At 44.7% G+C, this 17,671-nt stretch overlaps 1 protein-coding gene across 2 annotated transcripts in view; it reads right to left on the reverse strand.

Moving 5' to 3' along the window:
- SLC38A1 (solute carrier family 38 member 1) overlaps positions 1-17,671 on the reverse strand; it is a 156,780-nt gene that overhangs the window by 12,677 nt on the left and 126,432 nt on the right. For both annotated transcript variants that reach the window (XM_083366464.1, XM_083366465.1), the window contains 5 exons: positions 17,451-17,532; positions 16,573-16,655; positions 3,466-3,524; positions 3,244-3,369; positions 2,828-2,907 (listed from right to left, as the gene is read on the reverse strand). In XM_083366464.1, the coding sequence (XP_083222590.1) occupies positions 2,828-2,907; positions 3,244-3,369; positions 3,466-3,524; positions 16,573-16,655; positions 17,451-17,532 (430 nt within the window). The remainder of the gene's footprint in view (positions 1-2,827; positions 2,908-3,243; positions 3,370-3,465; positions 3,525-16,572; positions 16,656-17,450; positions 17,533-17,671) is intronic.

Raw genomic sequence — 17,671 nt, forward strand, 5'->3', positions numbered from 1 at the left:
TATCTCTAAATGTTAACTTTTAAAGGTCAGGGGAGTGAGGGAAATGTGTGTATGTCTGTGTGTGTGAATGAGAAGATCCTTCTTCCAATCACAGCTGGATCTTGCTTCCTCTGGCCTTTCCTAACTGCAAAATGATCTGTTCAAATGACAGAGCCTGGAAAGCAAGGGGGTTTGGCAGAGCACAGAACCTTTTGTTAGGAAAAAGGGAGAGACTGTGTGAAAATAGAATGGAAAACTGAGTGAGAAAGTCAGATTTGGACAACCAGCTGGGAAGTCAGTGAGCAAAGCCCAGATTAGGAGGTGCCCGTACTCACTACTTAAAGGTGCAGCAGGTCCTCCCAGACTCTCCTGAGTCTGAAAACCATGGGCAGGAAAAGTGTGAGCAGGAAAAGGCCGTTGGAAGGAGGTGCCTGTACTCACTGTGTAAGGGAGCAGCAGGTTCTCCCAGATCCCTTTTTGGTCCAAAAACCATTGCCAGTGTTCCCTTGAAAGGAGGTTCCTATATTCTGTGAGGGAACCAGAGTTCTCCTGGACTTCTTTTTTTGTCCAAAAACTGACAAGCAGAGTGGCAAGTTTTGACCACAAGGGAAGACCCAGCTAAGCCAAATGAACCCCACATCTGAAGAGAAATATAGGAAGCTGTAGCTCGAAGGTCAGGCCCAGATCCCATCTAGGAGATTTGCTCATAGTGTGGGATGAGAGGCGAGTGCCCGTCCTAACCGGTATGAAAAAGAAGCGAGCAAGGGAGATATGTAAGGAATGGGCTTTGCTCAGGGATAAAGCTGGAAAACTAATTTGGCTAAATAAAAGTACTTAAAAGGAAAAGGAAAATAAAACATAGGAACGTTGATTTCTTCCCTCTCTTCTATGCAACCATGTGACATGTTTGTTAAGATTTTTGCCCTCCCTAATTTGAATTAACTGAGATTTATGATGGGAATGACCAGGGTGTGAAAACTGAGAGTTCTGTTTTCTTCTCCTTTTCTTTGTCTTTGTGTGTATATGTGAGTCAAAGTCTTTGTGTGTTAGCTAAATGAAACAGTTAAATGTCTCTAATCCAAAGCAAAAATAATTTAAAATTCTGCTAGGAAAAAAGGTTAAAATAAGCAAAGAAAAATACCTTCACCCTAGTTTGCCTGGCCAGCAAAAAAGGGTAAAGAGCAAAACAGGTGTTCCTTTCCCGCTGTCCCAGCCCAAAGTTATTAGGAAGGAATGTTTTAAGTTCATTTACAGGAAAAGTTTCATTCTTGAATTTACTGTATGTGTTTAAGTGAGTTTCATCTGTTTAACATCTGTAAAGTTAACCTTAATATCTTTTCAAATCCTGCCTGCAAGCTATCCACCCCCCATTCCACTGCTCCATTTCTTATCCTCTGTTCTCCATGCCTATGTCTGACCAGCAATGCCTCTCCTGGGAGGGTCATCCACAAAGGGGGGAGGGGTCTCTGTTCTCATATCTTTCAGCCCTGCACACCTGTCCTAGCAACCTTTGAAAGCAGAACACACTGACCCAGATGTTGCCTCCATTCATTTGAGTTAGGGAATTGGTTTGAATCCAGCTATCTACTAGGAAAATCACCATGCAATCAGAGTGAAACAGAACTTCACAGGTCCTATATCACCCAGATGCCTGTGAAAGTTGCAGAGAAAGGAAGGACTCCTGGAGCCATTGGCCCCTACATGAAGCCTCAGAAGACATCTGGAAAGACTATGCGGAGGAGGGCAGTAACTCATTGTAAGGTTTTCTTTCTTGCTCATTTGTATTGTAATTGGCCAGTTGAATGGATTCATGGAGGGATGGCATTTGGGAATGGTTGGTAAAGCATGTATTGAATACCTTGGACTTCTGTCTAGTGAGAGGGAGATTTGTCCAGGATGTTTGTATTGCATGTCTTGTAAAAGTAGCAGCATGCACATACACACACACAAACACCATTCAGAATCACACTGAGACTACCTCCACATAAAGCTCCCCAGGCTGGTTCTTGTTCTGTGGTACTTACGCCATATAAATCAATACATCAATCAATCAACCACTGACAACCTGACTTTCCACAGATAGTTTAAGATACAATAATGTGACACTTAACTTTTGCTAGAATAGATTATGGTTAGGAATTATGCAGTGGTAGTCCAAACTCTTGGAGAATACCAAGCTATTTACGTTACTTATATATCTACTACCCCTATACAATTTCTGTGATTATGATTCTGTTTTAAGGCATATAAACTTTACAGGATACAGAAAATATCTGTGCTTTCGGATTTTTAATTAGGCTTATACAGTATATAATTAAAGCAATCCTCAGAAGATCTGAGAATTCAATATACTTTGTCTTCCACATTTTAGTGGCATAGTTCTTAATTTTTTAATAGAATATAACACCTGATTGAAAGAGTAAGGTTGAAAGGGAGAGGAAACCCCCACCCACCATTTACATTTCTGCTAAGTTAAGCTGCCTGAGCCAGATGTGGATAATGGTGCTGTAGCAAAAGATCCCTTCAGAATGTTTATTAGCATTGTTGGTGTTTCTACAAATAGCTGTGCAGATCTAAAGAAAATGCACAAGCGAGTAATAACATCCCTTCATTCTGTCCCCCGCCCCCTGTGAATCAAGTCTTTCTGGAATGTTGAGAGGGAGGAAGGTGTCAATTATTCCATCTCCTTTGGATAATGACAGCACTGCAGCATATAACTTAATAGTTATATGAGTCCTTCGGGAGAAGGGCGGTATAGAAATAGTATTAAATAAATAAATTAAATAAATATTCCTATCATTCAGATAAAAATGTTCTTTTTAACAATCAGTAATAAATATTCTCTTACTCTTTAAGTTCACTGTAGATTGGAAGGACTGACGGATGGCACACAAATGCAAATGCAATGGTAGGCAAAGCATACACACTCTGTTAAAAAAAAGTAAGAATCAGGATACTTTTCCTATAGTTGTTATAAAGTCTTTATTGTTTCAAATATCAGAATTGGAATTTTCTGTACTTTTGCATCTGTAGTTAAATGATGTTTGATCAATAAATTTCAGTGAATGTGTTTAATGATATATGTCTATGGAACACATTAAGCACCATTTAGTTATACTTTTCATTACTAGGACAAAGTAAACACCCTGAGATTTCTTAAATTTTTAAAAAGCACATTCTACAGTTGAACTTATATGTTCCTATAACATCTATAGCATCCTATTAGTGGAAAGAAATGGCAAATACCATAGAAAAAAAACATACCTTAGAATTAAATGTAACATACTTTGGTCTGCATGCCTCCGTGCCAAAGCTAAAATTGGAAGAGGTAGCATCTGTTGCATTTCTGTCCAGAAAAGGACAAGAAAGCTGAAATTTCTTGTATATGACCTACAATAAAGGATCAAAGTTGAAAAGTCTCAGCAAATGGTTTTAAATTGGAAGTTTAATCACTTAGACCAAATTGAAACATTAAGTCCAACTTACCACTATGAGAAAAAATACCATGCATGTCAGAGAAAATCCACTAGTATAGCCAAGATAGCCTGATAGAAATTCAAAGGACAACATATTCAGTAATTTATTATTACTTTCATTTATGTACTTAATGGATCATCACATACATTTGAAATTGTTCACCTTTTTAAATGATCATATAAATATAATGAGACTAAATAACCAGTCTTAGGTAGGCTAGTAATATTCAATATTTTTACTGAAGATCTATCTATCTATCTATCTATCTATCTATCTATCTATCTATCTATCTATCTATCTATCTATCTATCTATCTATCTATCTATCTATCTATCCATCCATCCATCCAATTTCTAAATTGCCCATCTCCCTCAGATATTGATTATTATTTTTGTCCATAAATAGAAATATATTTCTATGTAATATAGTATCATAGGTCTAGCACTGATAATATTACCCTTTGGGTAATGAAATGTCTGCAAGAAAACAACCAAGCTCAGTGAGCACGAAGGATCTCTCATTTCAAACCTGAGCTACAAATATTCTTCTTTATTAATAGAGGTTGCATAGCAGTGATGATTTATAGGCATTACAAGAAATGTCTGTTACTGTTTCCACTGCTGCATTTTGAACCAGGTGTAGCTTCTGAATGGTCTTCAAGGGCAGCCCAATGTATTGCAATAAGTGCCTTATGATAGTCCTGTCTCAAGCTAGCAAGGGTATGAGTGGCCATCTGAAATGCTTCCCAAATGAGGAAAGGGGGCAACTGGAACATAAGATGAATCTGTACAAAGGTCTTCTTAATACATCTGAATGGTAACCAATTAGAGAAAGTGGCATAGATTGTTCTTCAAATAACCTTCTGTCAAACTGTAGATTATTCAAGGACACAAAGTATACTAGCAGTTATTGTATTTGGTATGGAATCTGTTCAGGTTATATTCAGATTGTGTGTTCCTCGTAGATGATCAGTCACAGTCTAATTATATCTTCATTCATCTTTTAAAAATCACCATGGTTGATTTTTATCTCTGTCATCGTGAGTTACTCTGAAGAATTTTTTTTGATGTTTTCCATTGTAAAATGGGAGTGCCACTACCATCATATGATACAGAAATTAGACTGGAAGCTAGTTCAATTAATTAATTGCTATTATGTACCATCTCTTCTCTGATAACTTTTTTTTTAAATCCCATTTATATCCCGCCCTTCTCTGAAGACTCAGGGCAGCTTACAATCTAAAGCACAAATCAATGTGCTTAGCAATAACTCAGGGAGATATGCGGGGGGGGGGGAGGGGGAGGGGGAAGCTATTGTCAGGTCCCTATCGGAACACTGCCATTCTGAGAGGAGGGGAAAATTACTTGGGGATTTGAGGATGTTTCTATATTGTTTCTACTTTCACTTTGATGTACCTGCATGGGAATTGGAGAGGGGGAATAAACCCTCAGGGCCATCTGGTTTGACTCCTTTTCGGCTAATGCCTCCCTGCTACCAAGATTGCAGCACCAAGGAACAATTTGTTATCACCTTTTCAGCTTGGAGTTCTCACAACAGTTTTACGCCACTGGATTGGCATCTGACTGGGGCATTGGGGTGGGGTTTGGACAATGGGAAATTAGCTTAATTTTTTGTGTGGGAACTTCAGATTCCGCCTGACCTCTGCAATCACTTTCTCTCAGTAAAAGATCCTTTTGATATTATGCTTGTTTCAAGAGTCATGCTTTCCTGATAAGATAGCTGAGGAAGGACCTTATATTAGGCAGAATCTGCAAAGTGGTCAACCTGGAGAGTTACCCACCCTACCATGGAGACCTTGCAAATGATGTCAAACCAAGGCAGTGACCAGGAAGAAATCGAGTACTGGGGGGATGGATGGAGGAAGCTGTCAGTCTAGGGGACTCATCTAAGCCGAGGTGGTCCATTGGTGTGGGGAAGAGAGATGACTGGGAAGAGAGGACCAAGGGGGTCATCCTCACCCGAGGCATCCGTCAGGATGGATGGAGAGAGGAGCTGGAGGTGATGGACAATGATGAGGGGAATGGAGAAGGACCTGACCATGCCAATCTCCTCATGAAGGAAACAGTGTGATTCATGATGGAGGCATTCAAGAACCTGAAGGCACGAGAAGCCTTAGCCTAAGTGATGGGGGACAATGGCTGATGCTACTGATCAGTGAGCAGAGGGGGGGAAATCATCACCTCTGGGTGCTGTGGCGGGTTCAGCCAAAGCCTTGGAGGGGCAGCAACTACCATGGCAGGGTGTCCCCAAGGGGACCTGGGAGGAACAAATGCCCCAAGGGCCGGCAATGGTGGAGCGGCCTAGAGAGAACACAAAGCAGACCCCCTCAGCATAAAGTTTGATTGTGACCGTCAACAGCTCAGGTTCTTCCTAGCTCACATCCTCAGTTACATGCAGGAGTATGGCCACAAGATCCCCACCTAGGGGGCAAGAGTCAGGGTCATCACTCTGGCACTGGAGGGGGCCACAGCTAGGTGGATGGTGGGAGGAGACAGCAGCAGTGGGGGAAGAGAAGAAGTTTCCAGAGATACTGGAGGAATACACGGACCTTGCTGAGGTTTTCAGTGAGGAGCGAGCAGATGAGCTTTCCCCCCCCCCACCCCACAGACTGTGCTATAGAATTCAAACCCGGGGCAAAACTCCCAAAACCCAGGATGTATGCCATGAGCCCAAGGGAAATGGCAGAAATGGAAAGATTCATAAAGAAAAACGTAGAAAGAGGCTTCATTGAGCCTGCCAGACCCAAAGTGGCCGCCCCAGTTCTGCTCAGGGAGAAGGATGGTTCTTACCACTGTTGTATAGATTATAGGAATCTGAACACAATTAGTGAATGCAATTTGTACCCCTTACCCCTAATGAAGGATATGCTATCCCACCTATCGAAAGGAAGGATTTTCACTAAACTAGACCTGAGGGAAGCATATTACCGCATTAGGATTAAGGAAGGAGATGAATGGAAGACTGCATTCAACTGCCCATTGGGTTGCTACCAGTTCAAAGTACTGCCATTTGGACTGCAAGGGGCCCCCGCAGTATTCATGCAATTAATTAATGATGTGCTAAGACAGCACCTATATAAGGGGGTCCTGGTTTACCTGGACGACATCCTTATCTTCACTGAGACCAAAGAGGAACACATCAACCTAGTCAGAGCAGTCCTGAAAAAGTTGCGAGCTGCCCACCTAAATGCTAAACTATCGAAGTGCGAATTCCACCAGGAAAAAATTGACTACCTGGGATATCGCATATCCCCAGAGGGCATCGAAATGGACCCTGAGAAAGTCAGGGCAGTATTAGAGTGGGCACCCCCCCGCACACAGAAGCAATTGCAAAGTTTCCTGGGGTTTGCAAATTTCTACTGCCAATTTATCCCGGCATTTGGCCAAATAGCCATGCCCCTGACAAACTTGTTGAAAATGAAAGGGGGGGTCCCCCGTGAAATCCAGCCAGCCTCTAAAATGGTCAATGGAATGTCAAGCAGCATTTGAGAGGCTAAAGAGACTTTTTTCTGCTGAACCTGTCCTAAAACACCCAGATCCCGACAAACTTTTGTAATACAGGCAGATGCGAGCGATGTAGCAGTAGGAGCCATATTATTACAAGAAAATGATGGGGGGACATTGCAACCATGCACATACACATCCAGAAAACTCACAGAAACAGAACAACGTTGGCCAATATGGGAAAAAGAGGCATTCTCATTGAGGGGGGCATTACTAACATGGCACCAATTTTTAGAAGGAAATAAAATACCGTATATACTTGAGTATAAGCCGAATTTTTCAGCCCACTTTTTGGGCTGAAAAATTCCACTTCGGCTTATACTCCAGTCAACAAAAAAACTTACCGAGGACTTGTGCGCGGCCGAGGCTTTGGTGCTTCCGGGATCGCGCGCACCTCTCCCAAGCCACCGCCGTCCGGAGACCTGCCGAAGTTTGGGGAGGTTTGGGGAGGTGCGCGCGCACCCCCCCAAACCTCCCCAAATGTCGGCAGGTCTCCGGACCTCCGCGCCCTGCCTGCCTGCTTCTTTCCGCTGCGGAAAGAAGCAGGCAGGCAGGGCGCGGAGGTCCGGAGACCTGCCGACGTTTGGGGAGGTTTGGGCACCTCCCCAAACCTCCCCAAACGTCGGCAGGTCTCCAGTCCGGAGACCTGCCGACGTTTGGGGAGGTTTGGGGAGGTGCCCAAACCTCCCCAAACGTCAGCAGGTCTCCAGACCTCTGTGCCCTGCCTGCCTGCTTCTTTCTGCTGCGGAAAGAAGCAGGCAGGCAGGGCGCGGAGTTCCGGAGACCTGCCGACGTTTGGGGAGGTTTGGGGAGGTGCCCAAACCTCCCCAAACGTCGGCAGGTCTCTGGACCTCCGCGCCCTGCCTGCCTGCTGCCGACGTTTGGGGAGGTTTGGGCACTTCCCCAAACCTCCCCAAACGTCGGCAGGTCTCCGGACGGCGGCTGCTTGGGAGAGGTGCGCGCGATCCTGGAAGCACCGAAGCCTCGGCCGCGCGCAAGTCCTCGGTAAGCTCCGGGCGGTCACTTGCTTCGCGTCTCCTGAGGGAAGGGGGGGCGACTGGAGCGGGCGTGTTTCCTCACCTGCTGGGCGCCGTGATTTGCCCGGGGAACGCGCAGGCCCCGAATGGCAGCGTGGAGCGAGGAAGCGGACAGCCAGGGCTTCCCCGAGAGCCGCGGCCACACAGGGTATTCCTGTGTATTCAGGCTTGCAAAATGGCGGATCGAGCCTCTGCTGGCGGCAGAGGCTTGCAGAGCGCGGATCTAGCCTCCGGCGGCGGAGGCTTGCAGAACGGCGGATCGGCTTATACTCGAGTCAATAACTTTTTCCAGTTTTTTGGGGTGAAATTGGGGGTCTCGGCTTATACTCGAGTCGGCTTATACTCAAGTATATACGGGTACCTTTCCAGGTCTGGACAAATCACAAGAAAACACCCAGGAATCTCACTCCTAAGCAACCCTGCTGGTCCCAACATTTTCACTGATTCAATTTCACTCTCAAACACTTACCGGGGGGAAAGAACTTCCTGGCAGATGCATTATCCCGCATGCCCCAATATAACAGCACAAGAGTTACTGACTTTAAACCACTTGTGCCAGAACATCAACTGGCAGCACCAGTCACCACCAGGGCACAAGAAAAAATGAAGCCGAAGGTAGATAGCCAAACTGGAATAGAATTCAGGAAGTCTTGGAAAGTGATGAATGGTTCCAGAAAAATAGACATGTGTGCACAATTAAAGATGGACTGCCGTGGGTGGGGGAGAAGCTATATATATCTGCCACCCAGAGAATCAATTTCATGCAACTGTGCCATGATACAAAATCAGCAGGACCCTTTGGTTTTGTAAAAACCTTACACTCAACTAAAAGGCAATTTTGGTGGCCATCTATGAAAAAGGACATAGAAAGCTATGTGGGTAGCTGTCAAATTTGCGCGATGGCCAAAAGACTGCAAGTGAAACCGCCAGGTCTGTTACAACCGGTGGCTAACCCCTCAGCCCCATGGAAAGAAATAGCCATGGATTTTATCGTAGAACTGCCAGAAAGTAATGGAAACACTGTAGTCTGGACTGTCACAGATCTGTTCTCTAAGCAAGTACATTTCATACCTTGCCAAAAAATCCCGACCACAAAAGCATTAGCAAAACTTTTTGTACAGCATATTTACAGATTGCACGGGGTACCACAACGCATCATATCTGACAGAGGGGTGCAATTTACGTCGGCATTTTGGAAAGAATTTTTATCCCTCTTAGGAACCACCCAAGGACTGTCATCTAGTCACCACCCTCAAACGGACGGGGCTTCTGAACGACTTAACTCTGTACCTGAACAATATTTAAGATGCGTTATTAATTTCCAGCAGTCCGATTGGGTGGACCTACTGCCTTTCGCAGAAGTAGCATATAATAATACAGTCCACTCCAGCACAGGTTACACTCCTTTTCAAGTAGCTACAGGCCAGAGTTTCAACCCAATACCAGAACTAACCCCAAAAGAACCGGTCATTCCTGACTTGAAGGAATGGATTGCTCAATTACAAAATACCTGGCCAATCATTAGGAAAGCATTGGAAGATGCCAGAAAAGCATACAAGACACAGGCAGACAAAAAAAGAACTGAGCCCACACCATTCAGGGTAGGAGAGATGGTATATTTATCCACAAAATACCTGAAATCACTCCAACCCTGTAAAAAACTAGAACCAAAGTATATTGGACCTTTTCCAATTAAAAGAATCATAAACCCAGTAACAGTTGAATTAGAACTACCCAAAAATCTTAGACGAATACACCCAACCTTTCACTGCAGTTTAATAAAGAGAGAACAACAATCACCCCTACGAACAAAAATCCCACCACCCCCCCCCCATCATGGTGGAAGGAGAACAACATGTTGAAGTGAAAGAAATCTTAGATTCCAGAAAACACCATGGAACGATACAATATTTAATGGCATGGAAACACCTCCCCTCCTCAGAAAATGAGTGGGTTAACAAACTCCATGTTAAAGCACCAAAGTTGCTTAAGAGGTTTCGTACAGAATATCCGAAAAAACCGGGCTAACATTTATATGTTTTCTTTTCCCCGCAGATGGACCCATCTTTTTTCTGAAAGGAGAGCCAATTGTCAGAATCCATTTATATCACATTTCATAAATGTATGGTTAGAATATTGTGTTTATTCTGGGGATTCTGCCATCTCTCTGAGTGGGGGGGAGAGGATGGTTATTCAGATTGCAGTAGGCTGTTTTCAAAGACCAGGGAAGCTTTTGATCTGGGGGGAACAGGGGGAGAGAGAGATCTGGGTTGCATCTCCATTTGCAACGGAAAGGAAGAAGCAATAACAATAAACACAAGATTTCCCTTTCCCACGGAAGGGCCTGACACCTAAGTAAATGATGTGAGCCTGACCAAATGGATTGAGGGGAGGGGGCTGAAATGGGAATGCTTTATATCGGATTGAAATGTAACTCAATGTCAGATCCCGTCTTGTATTGCCACAACCGATCTCATCCTAGTAAACTTTTCTTTTTGGACAAACCTGGCTCCAAGAGTTCTTATTTCCTAAGATGTGGATTGGGGTGGGTCCTGACAGTCACAGAGGTATCCCAGCCACATTCGCCGAAACCCTAGGGATGATAACGGGAGCTCATTCAGAGACTTTAACTTTCAAAGTAGCCCCTGGGATGGAAAGGCCACTTATTCTGGGACTGGCCTGGCTGAAGATTGGAGGAAGTGGCTGTTGACCTTCTCACTGAGAAGAAAACCTACACACAATGGGCCCTCTGCAAAGAGATTGTGGTGGCAGTAAAAGGGAAAGACCTGTTAAGAATACCAAGACTTAGATGTATTCAGTGAGTGGGGGTGGGATGACCCACCGACTGTGGCATCGAAATAGTCCCAGGGGCTAGGTTACCAAAACCAAAGCTCTACTCAATGACCCCTAGGGAACTAGATGAGCTACACGCTTTCATTGACAAAAATCTAGTCTGAGGGTTTACCAATCAGCCTGACCTCAGGTGGCTGCCCCTGTCCTATTCTGAGAAAAGAAAGATGGCTCTCATTGTCTTTGCAATGCCTATAGGGGGCTGAATGCAATGTGCACCCCCTTCCCCTCATGAAGGACATGTTGGTCCACCTGGCAAAGGGGAGGATTTTTTCCAAACTAGACTTGCAAGAGGCTTACTGCTATGTTAGAATCAGAGAAGGGGATGAATGGAAGACTGCTTTTAAATGCCCAGTGGGCCTCTTCCAGTTTAAAATGGGAGCTCATGGTAAGGCTCAGAGGGAGGTGTCCCTTTGACTGAGCTCTGCCCTCCAGGTTTCTGTGTGCTGCACCGGCCGCGGGCTCAGGGTAGGGGCGGGGGTGTGGCGGTGGTTATACGGGAGACCTTATACCCACGGGAGACCACTGTCGCACAAATTGGTGGGAGTGAGTCACTCCTCCTGAGTTGTGGCTCTGGGGTTCAGTTGGGCTTGTTGCTGACATACCTGGCACCCAGCTGTGTTGCAACGGCCCTGCCCGGGCCTCTCGACACCCTTTCAGGGCTGGTGGTTGAATGGTTCTGGGTGATTTCAACCTTCCATCCATGGGTGGGTCATCAGAGTTAGCTTGGGAGTTCATGACCTCCATGACGGCCATGGACCTGACCCAGATAATTCAGGGTCCGACCCATGGAGGAGGTCACACTCTCAACCTGGTTTTCCTATCTGGGCAGTGGTTTGAAGATCTGGGAGGGGGCTCACCAAATATTGTCCCCCTGTCATGGTCCGATCATCACCTCCTACGGCTGGTCTTCTGATATGCTACTCCTCGCTGCTGGGCTGCGGAGCCGACCAGGTGGTTCCGCCCCAGGTGCCTAATGGATCCAGAATGGTTCCAGACGGCGCTTGGGTCTATACCTATCTCCCTCACTCACAGCCCGGCCAATGCCTTGGTGGAGGCTTGGGAGAGGGCCACCACTGAGGCACTTGACCGTGTTGTACCCTTGCGACCCCTGACCCGGCGCAGATCACGATGGGCTCCATGGTTTTCTGTGGAGCTACGGGAGATGAAGCGTCGGAGACGGAGTCTGGAGAGCTGCTGGAGATCCAGCCGGTCTGAATTTGACTGATTGTGAATAAGATATTTTACTAGGTCTTATCTCGCGGCGATGAGGACGGCGAAGTCTAATTACTTCACGGCCCTGATCGCGTACGCAGATAATCGGCCGGCCGCCCTGTTTAGGGTAACTCATTCCCTCCTTAATCAGGAGGTGAGGTAGGAGCCCTTACAGGGGCGGGCCAAGGAGTTCAGCCAGCATCTGGCGGACAAAATCGCTCAGATTTGGACCGGTTTGGACTCTGACTGGGCAGAGTCTGATGGGGAGGAATCGAGCGGTCTTGAGAGTAGTATTATCTGGACTGAGTTTGATCCTGTGACTCCCGAGGAGGTGGACAGGATTATGGGGAGGCTGAGCTCCACCACCTGTTTATTGGACCCGTGCCCCTCCTGGCTGGTTTATTCAGCTCGGGAGGAGACACAAGGCTGGTTCCAGGCAGTAATATCTGCTTCTTTGAGTGAGGGTGTCTTCCCTGCCGCCTTGAAGGAGGCAGTGGTGAGACCCCTTCTCAAGAAGCCTGCCCTGGACCCAGCTATTTTGAATAACTATTGTTTGGTCTCCAACCTTCGCTTTTTGGCGAAGGTTGTTGAGAGTGTGGTGGCGCATCAGCTTCCTCTGTTCCTGGAGGAAACTGATTATCTTGACCCGTACCAATTGGGTTTCAGGCCCGGGTACAGCACGGAGACGGCATTGGTCGTGCTGATGAATGATCTCTGGCGGGCTCGGGACAGGGGTTGCTCCTCTGTCCTAGTCCTATTAGATCTCTCAGCGGCTTTTGATACCATCGACCATGGTATCCTGCTGTGACGTCTCAGGGGGTTGGGAGTGGGGGGCACTGTTTTACAGTGATTCTCCTCCTACCTCCTGGGCCGTTCGCAGTCGGTGTTGACTGGAGGGCAGAGGTCCGCCCCGAGGCCTCTCGTTTGTGGAGTTCCTCAAGGGTCGGTCCTCTCTCCCCTCCTGTTCAACATCTATATGAGGCCGCTGGGTGAGATCATTTGTGGTTTCGGGGTGGGTATCATCAGTACGCTGATGATACCCAACTGTTTGGGTATCATCAGCGTTGCCTGGGGGCGGTTCGGGTTTGGATGGGGAGAAACAGACTCCGACTCAACCCCGACAAGACTGAGTGGCTGTGCGTACTGGCATCTCGAGTGAACCATTCTTCTCCATCTTTAATGATGGGGGGTGAGGTGTTACCCCCCGTTGATAGGGCTTGAAACTTGGGCGTCCTCCTGGATTCACAGCTCAGTTTGGAAGATCATATAGGAGCCGTGACCAGGGGGGCTTTTGCCCAGGTTCGCCTGGTGCGCCAGTTGCAGCCCTATCTGGACCGGGATGCCCTGCGTACAGTCCCTCATGCGCTCGTGATCTCCCGGTTAGACTACTGCAATGCTCTCTACATGGGGCTGCCCTTGAGGACCACTCGAAGGCTTCAGCTGATGCAGAATGCAGCTGCGCGAGTAGTAATGGGAGTTTCCCAATACTCTCATGTAACACCTCTTCTCCACGAGCTGCATTGGCTTCCGGTTGCCCTCCGGGTGAGATTCAAGGTGCTGGTGATGACCTATAAAGCCCTAAATGGCATGGGTCTGGATTATATTAGGGAGCACCTGCTGCCAGCATCAGCTTCCCATCGTCCTGTGCGCGCCCACAGGGAGGGCCTCCTTAGGCTTCCGCCAGTTAGAGACTGCCAGTGGGTGATCCCCAGGGGAAGGGCGTTCTCTGTGAGTGCGCCCACCCTTTGGAACGAACTGCCGATGGAGCTTCGGACTGCCCCCGACCTTCGCTCATTTCGCCGGGACTTAAAAACCTGGTTGTTTGAATTGTCTGGCCTGGACTGAGGGATTTCAAATTATATAAATTAAATAATTAAATAAAATTAAATAAAATTAAATTAAATTAAATTAAATTAAATTAAATTAAATTAAATTAAAAAATTTAAATTTAAATTTTAATGTTATCTTAATTGTGGGCTTATATTAATTTAATTTTGTTTTATTCTCTCTTTTGTATTGTTTTTAACTTGCCCTGTGAACTGCCCTGAGTCCTTCGGGAATAGGGCGGTATATAAATTCAACTAATAAATAAATACATAAATAAATAAAATACTCCCCTTTGGCTTACAAGGGGCCTCCACAATGTTCATGTAGCTGATAAACGAAGTGTTCCATGAACATCTATACAAAGGGGTTCTAGTGTATCTTGACAACATCTTAATTTACACAGAAATGAAAGTGAATGTGAAACTGGTCAGGGCTGTTTTGGAAAAACTCCATGTAGCCGAGCTGTATGCTAAACTGTCTAAGTGTGAGTTTCACAAAGACAAAATCGATTACCTGGGGATTTGTATTCCCCATGATAGGGTTGAAATGGACTCAGAAAAGTTGTGGGCAGTATTAGAGTGGGCACCCTCATGCACCAGAAAGCTTCCTAGGTTTTGCCAACTTTTACCAGCAGTTCATCCCCTCATTCACTCAGATAGCCCATCACCAACTTGCTGAAAAAAGGGGGACAAGCCAAAACCCAGCCAACCTCTGAAATGGACTATGGCACGGCAAGCCCAGTACTTCCTACATTTCAAATTCACCCTACACTATTTACTGGAGGTGGGGGGGGGGGAACGTCTTGGCATATGCTTTTTCTAGAATGCCACAATACAATAGTTCCAAGGCCCAGGTAACCAAAAAAGCACAGCATAAGGGAAAACTGTCCATGGACAATGCTAACACAGTGGCTTTTAAGAAAGCCCTGGAAAAAGACAAGAGGTGTGGCAGCCAGAAAAATTTGTGCTTTATGCAGGATGCAGTGGCGTAGCGTGGGGGGTGCAGGGGGGGCCGGCCGCAACATCTGGGGGGCGCGCTCGCACTCGCAGCTCTCTGCCCCTGCCTGGCTCACTCGCTCTCTCTCACTGCAGTGCTGGCTGTGCGAATCCGATCCGAGCCGTCGGGTCGCCGCCCACTGTGGAGGGGGGAGGTGCCAGGCGTGCGGTGCGGTGCGGAGAGAGAGCGAGGGACTATCTGGGGGAGGGACAGTGCAGCGGCCGGGTGCTTGCCCCGGGTGCTGACAACCCACGCTACGCCACTGGCAGGATGGACTGGCCTGGGTAGGTTGAAAGTTGTATGTACTTGTCAGCCAGAGACTAAAAAGCATGCAAATGTGCCATGACTCAAAGTTGGTGTGACACTTTGGATTTGTGAAGACTTTGCATCTCCTTGAGAGACAGTTTTGGTGACCCTCACTCAAAAAAAAAATTGGGAGTTATGTCTCCAGCTGCCCTATACACACAGTGGAAAGACGAAGGCAAGGGCTACTTAAAATAGTAGCTGAGCCGTCAACACCCTGGAGAGAGATCTAAATCTAGAATAATTTAAAACAATTTCCCATGTGAGAAATTCAGTAATTTATAACAAGAGTAGTACATCTTGACCAAATTGTGAAATCAACTAATGAAACTGCCATTTCATAATTTCCAGTAATCCAATTTTCTCTTGCAATAACTCAAATGGTTTAGAAACTTCACTGGCAATAAGCTAATCCTCTAGTAATATCATCCTTGCCTATGTCTTGAGAAGAACCTGTGATTTTCAAGCATAATTTTTAAGTTTTGTAAAAAAAAACCTACCAGAATTAAGTACCATGCTTCATATGCGACTGTAAAAGTTCTTGACTGCAAAAATATTACCTTGTATTCTAAAGAGCAATAAAGGCCGTGAAATTTTAGAAGAAAAGGAAAACAATAGATTATAATGCAAGGACTTCAGTGTCTTGCAAGCCTTTGCTGATGAATTGCAATGTTTATGTAGTGTGACAAGAAGAGGCAATTATTACTGTATATCATTGGGTAATAATTATATAAACTGTATCTAATTTAATTACTTTTTGTTCTAGTTTTAGTTCTTTTTACAATTCTATCCCTCATTACCCAATGCACTCCCATGTTATAAACAATCAAAAAGTAAAGGGCACTTTTAGATTCTCTGGGTGAACTTTTACGAAAAAAACTTGTCTGGACATCTTGTTATACAGTACACTGTAGATGATTAAGCTCTGAAGAGGTAAATTCAGGGGGCTTGTAATAAGCAAGAAGCAGAGACCTGGTAAAAATAAGATTTGAAACAACAGTGTTCTGGGTTAGGAATCCAAAAATATCTTAACTTTACAAACATTCTAAGATGTTTGCTAAACTAAGGATTATACAGTTTTTTTAAATACCGTATTAATATATCTTAATAGCACTGTTTGTTTATTTGAAGCAACCTATGCTATTTACTGTTCTCAGGGAGTCCAGGATTTTTTTTTTACATAACCAATCTCAGAAATAGAAAAATGAAACAAAGACATTATTTAGTGTATTAAACAACCAAACATATTAAACCAGTACCCAACTATATTTTCAGTTCTCAATTCCTAGGAAGAAGGAATGGAAAGATATGCTGAAAATTAAGTTTCAACATCTTTTAGTCTAAAAAAAGTAAATTATTCTTACCCAAATTTTTCAGAAGGCATAGAGGAAGAATTATTAAAAAGGTCACAGCTACGACCAGAACTCGCCCATCCACATACCAGGCTCTGTAAAACGTTTTTGAAAACAGAAGAATAAGATAACATGTATTCTGGATACTCTCATTTATTTAAAGTAGCTAAATTTAAAATCAGGGATGGAAATCAGCAAAATTTGGCATAATTTTAATCCTCATCCCAACCCCCATGTGTAGGATTTCAATTCATATCTGTAATAAGAGCTATCTAGTTTTCCTACTTCACGCTACTATTTGAGATAGGGAGAAAAGGGGTCCTGAAAGAGAAGATTAAAAGTGTCAGAGACAGAAAGTATCCCAACCCACTCTGATCTCTAGACCCTCCCACTGCTTGCTTCAGCCAGATCCTTCCAAATAATTACCTGTAACGAAACTTGTAATTTCTCTGGATATGATGCTCATAAAGTGGCTCAATTATCTCCAAATGTTCTGGCCAAGAATCCAATGATTACCATAATTGTCCATGCCAATAAGATACTTCATTGCATTTAACTCCAAACTCTTTGGTTTTTGTTTACAGTGGGCATTTTTCCCCACACTTTCTTCTGAATTGGCCTTCTGGATATCTTGGAACTATATTTTTCAGGACTCACAAATATGCTGGGAATTCTGGGAGGTTATAGTTTCAAACAATTCCAGAGATTCCATATTGGGAAAGACGGAAATGATCACTTTTTTACTTTTTCCCATTTTTGAAATAATTCCATTAGAAAATAGGAAAGTAGCACCATATATTTCCTCCTGACATTGACCACTTTCTATAAATCCTTCATCCTATCACAAAAATAATCAAGTGAGAGAAAAAAAAACCATAAATTCAACTTACACAAATGTATCATCTTCTCCCATAAGGAACTTTATGGCAGCTGGCAGCTCATTTTTAACTATAAAGAGGTAGCTCAACATAGCTGGAGGAAAGCATGGTAAAAAGAAAGCAAGAAATTGTGCCTTAAGCATACAGTGATGTACACTTCTATATAATTTACAAAGCAAGTCAAAAGAGAATATTTGGCAAAATTCAGCTAATTATAACACAGGTTGTAAGCC

Source organism: Vipera ursinii (genome assembly GCF_947247035.1).
Source record: "Vipera ursinii genome assembly, chromosome: 6".
NCBI lineage: Eukaryota > Metazoa > Chordata > Lepidosauria > Squamata > Viperidae > Vipera > Vipera ursinii.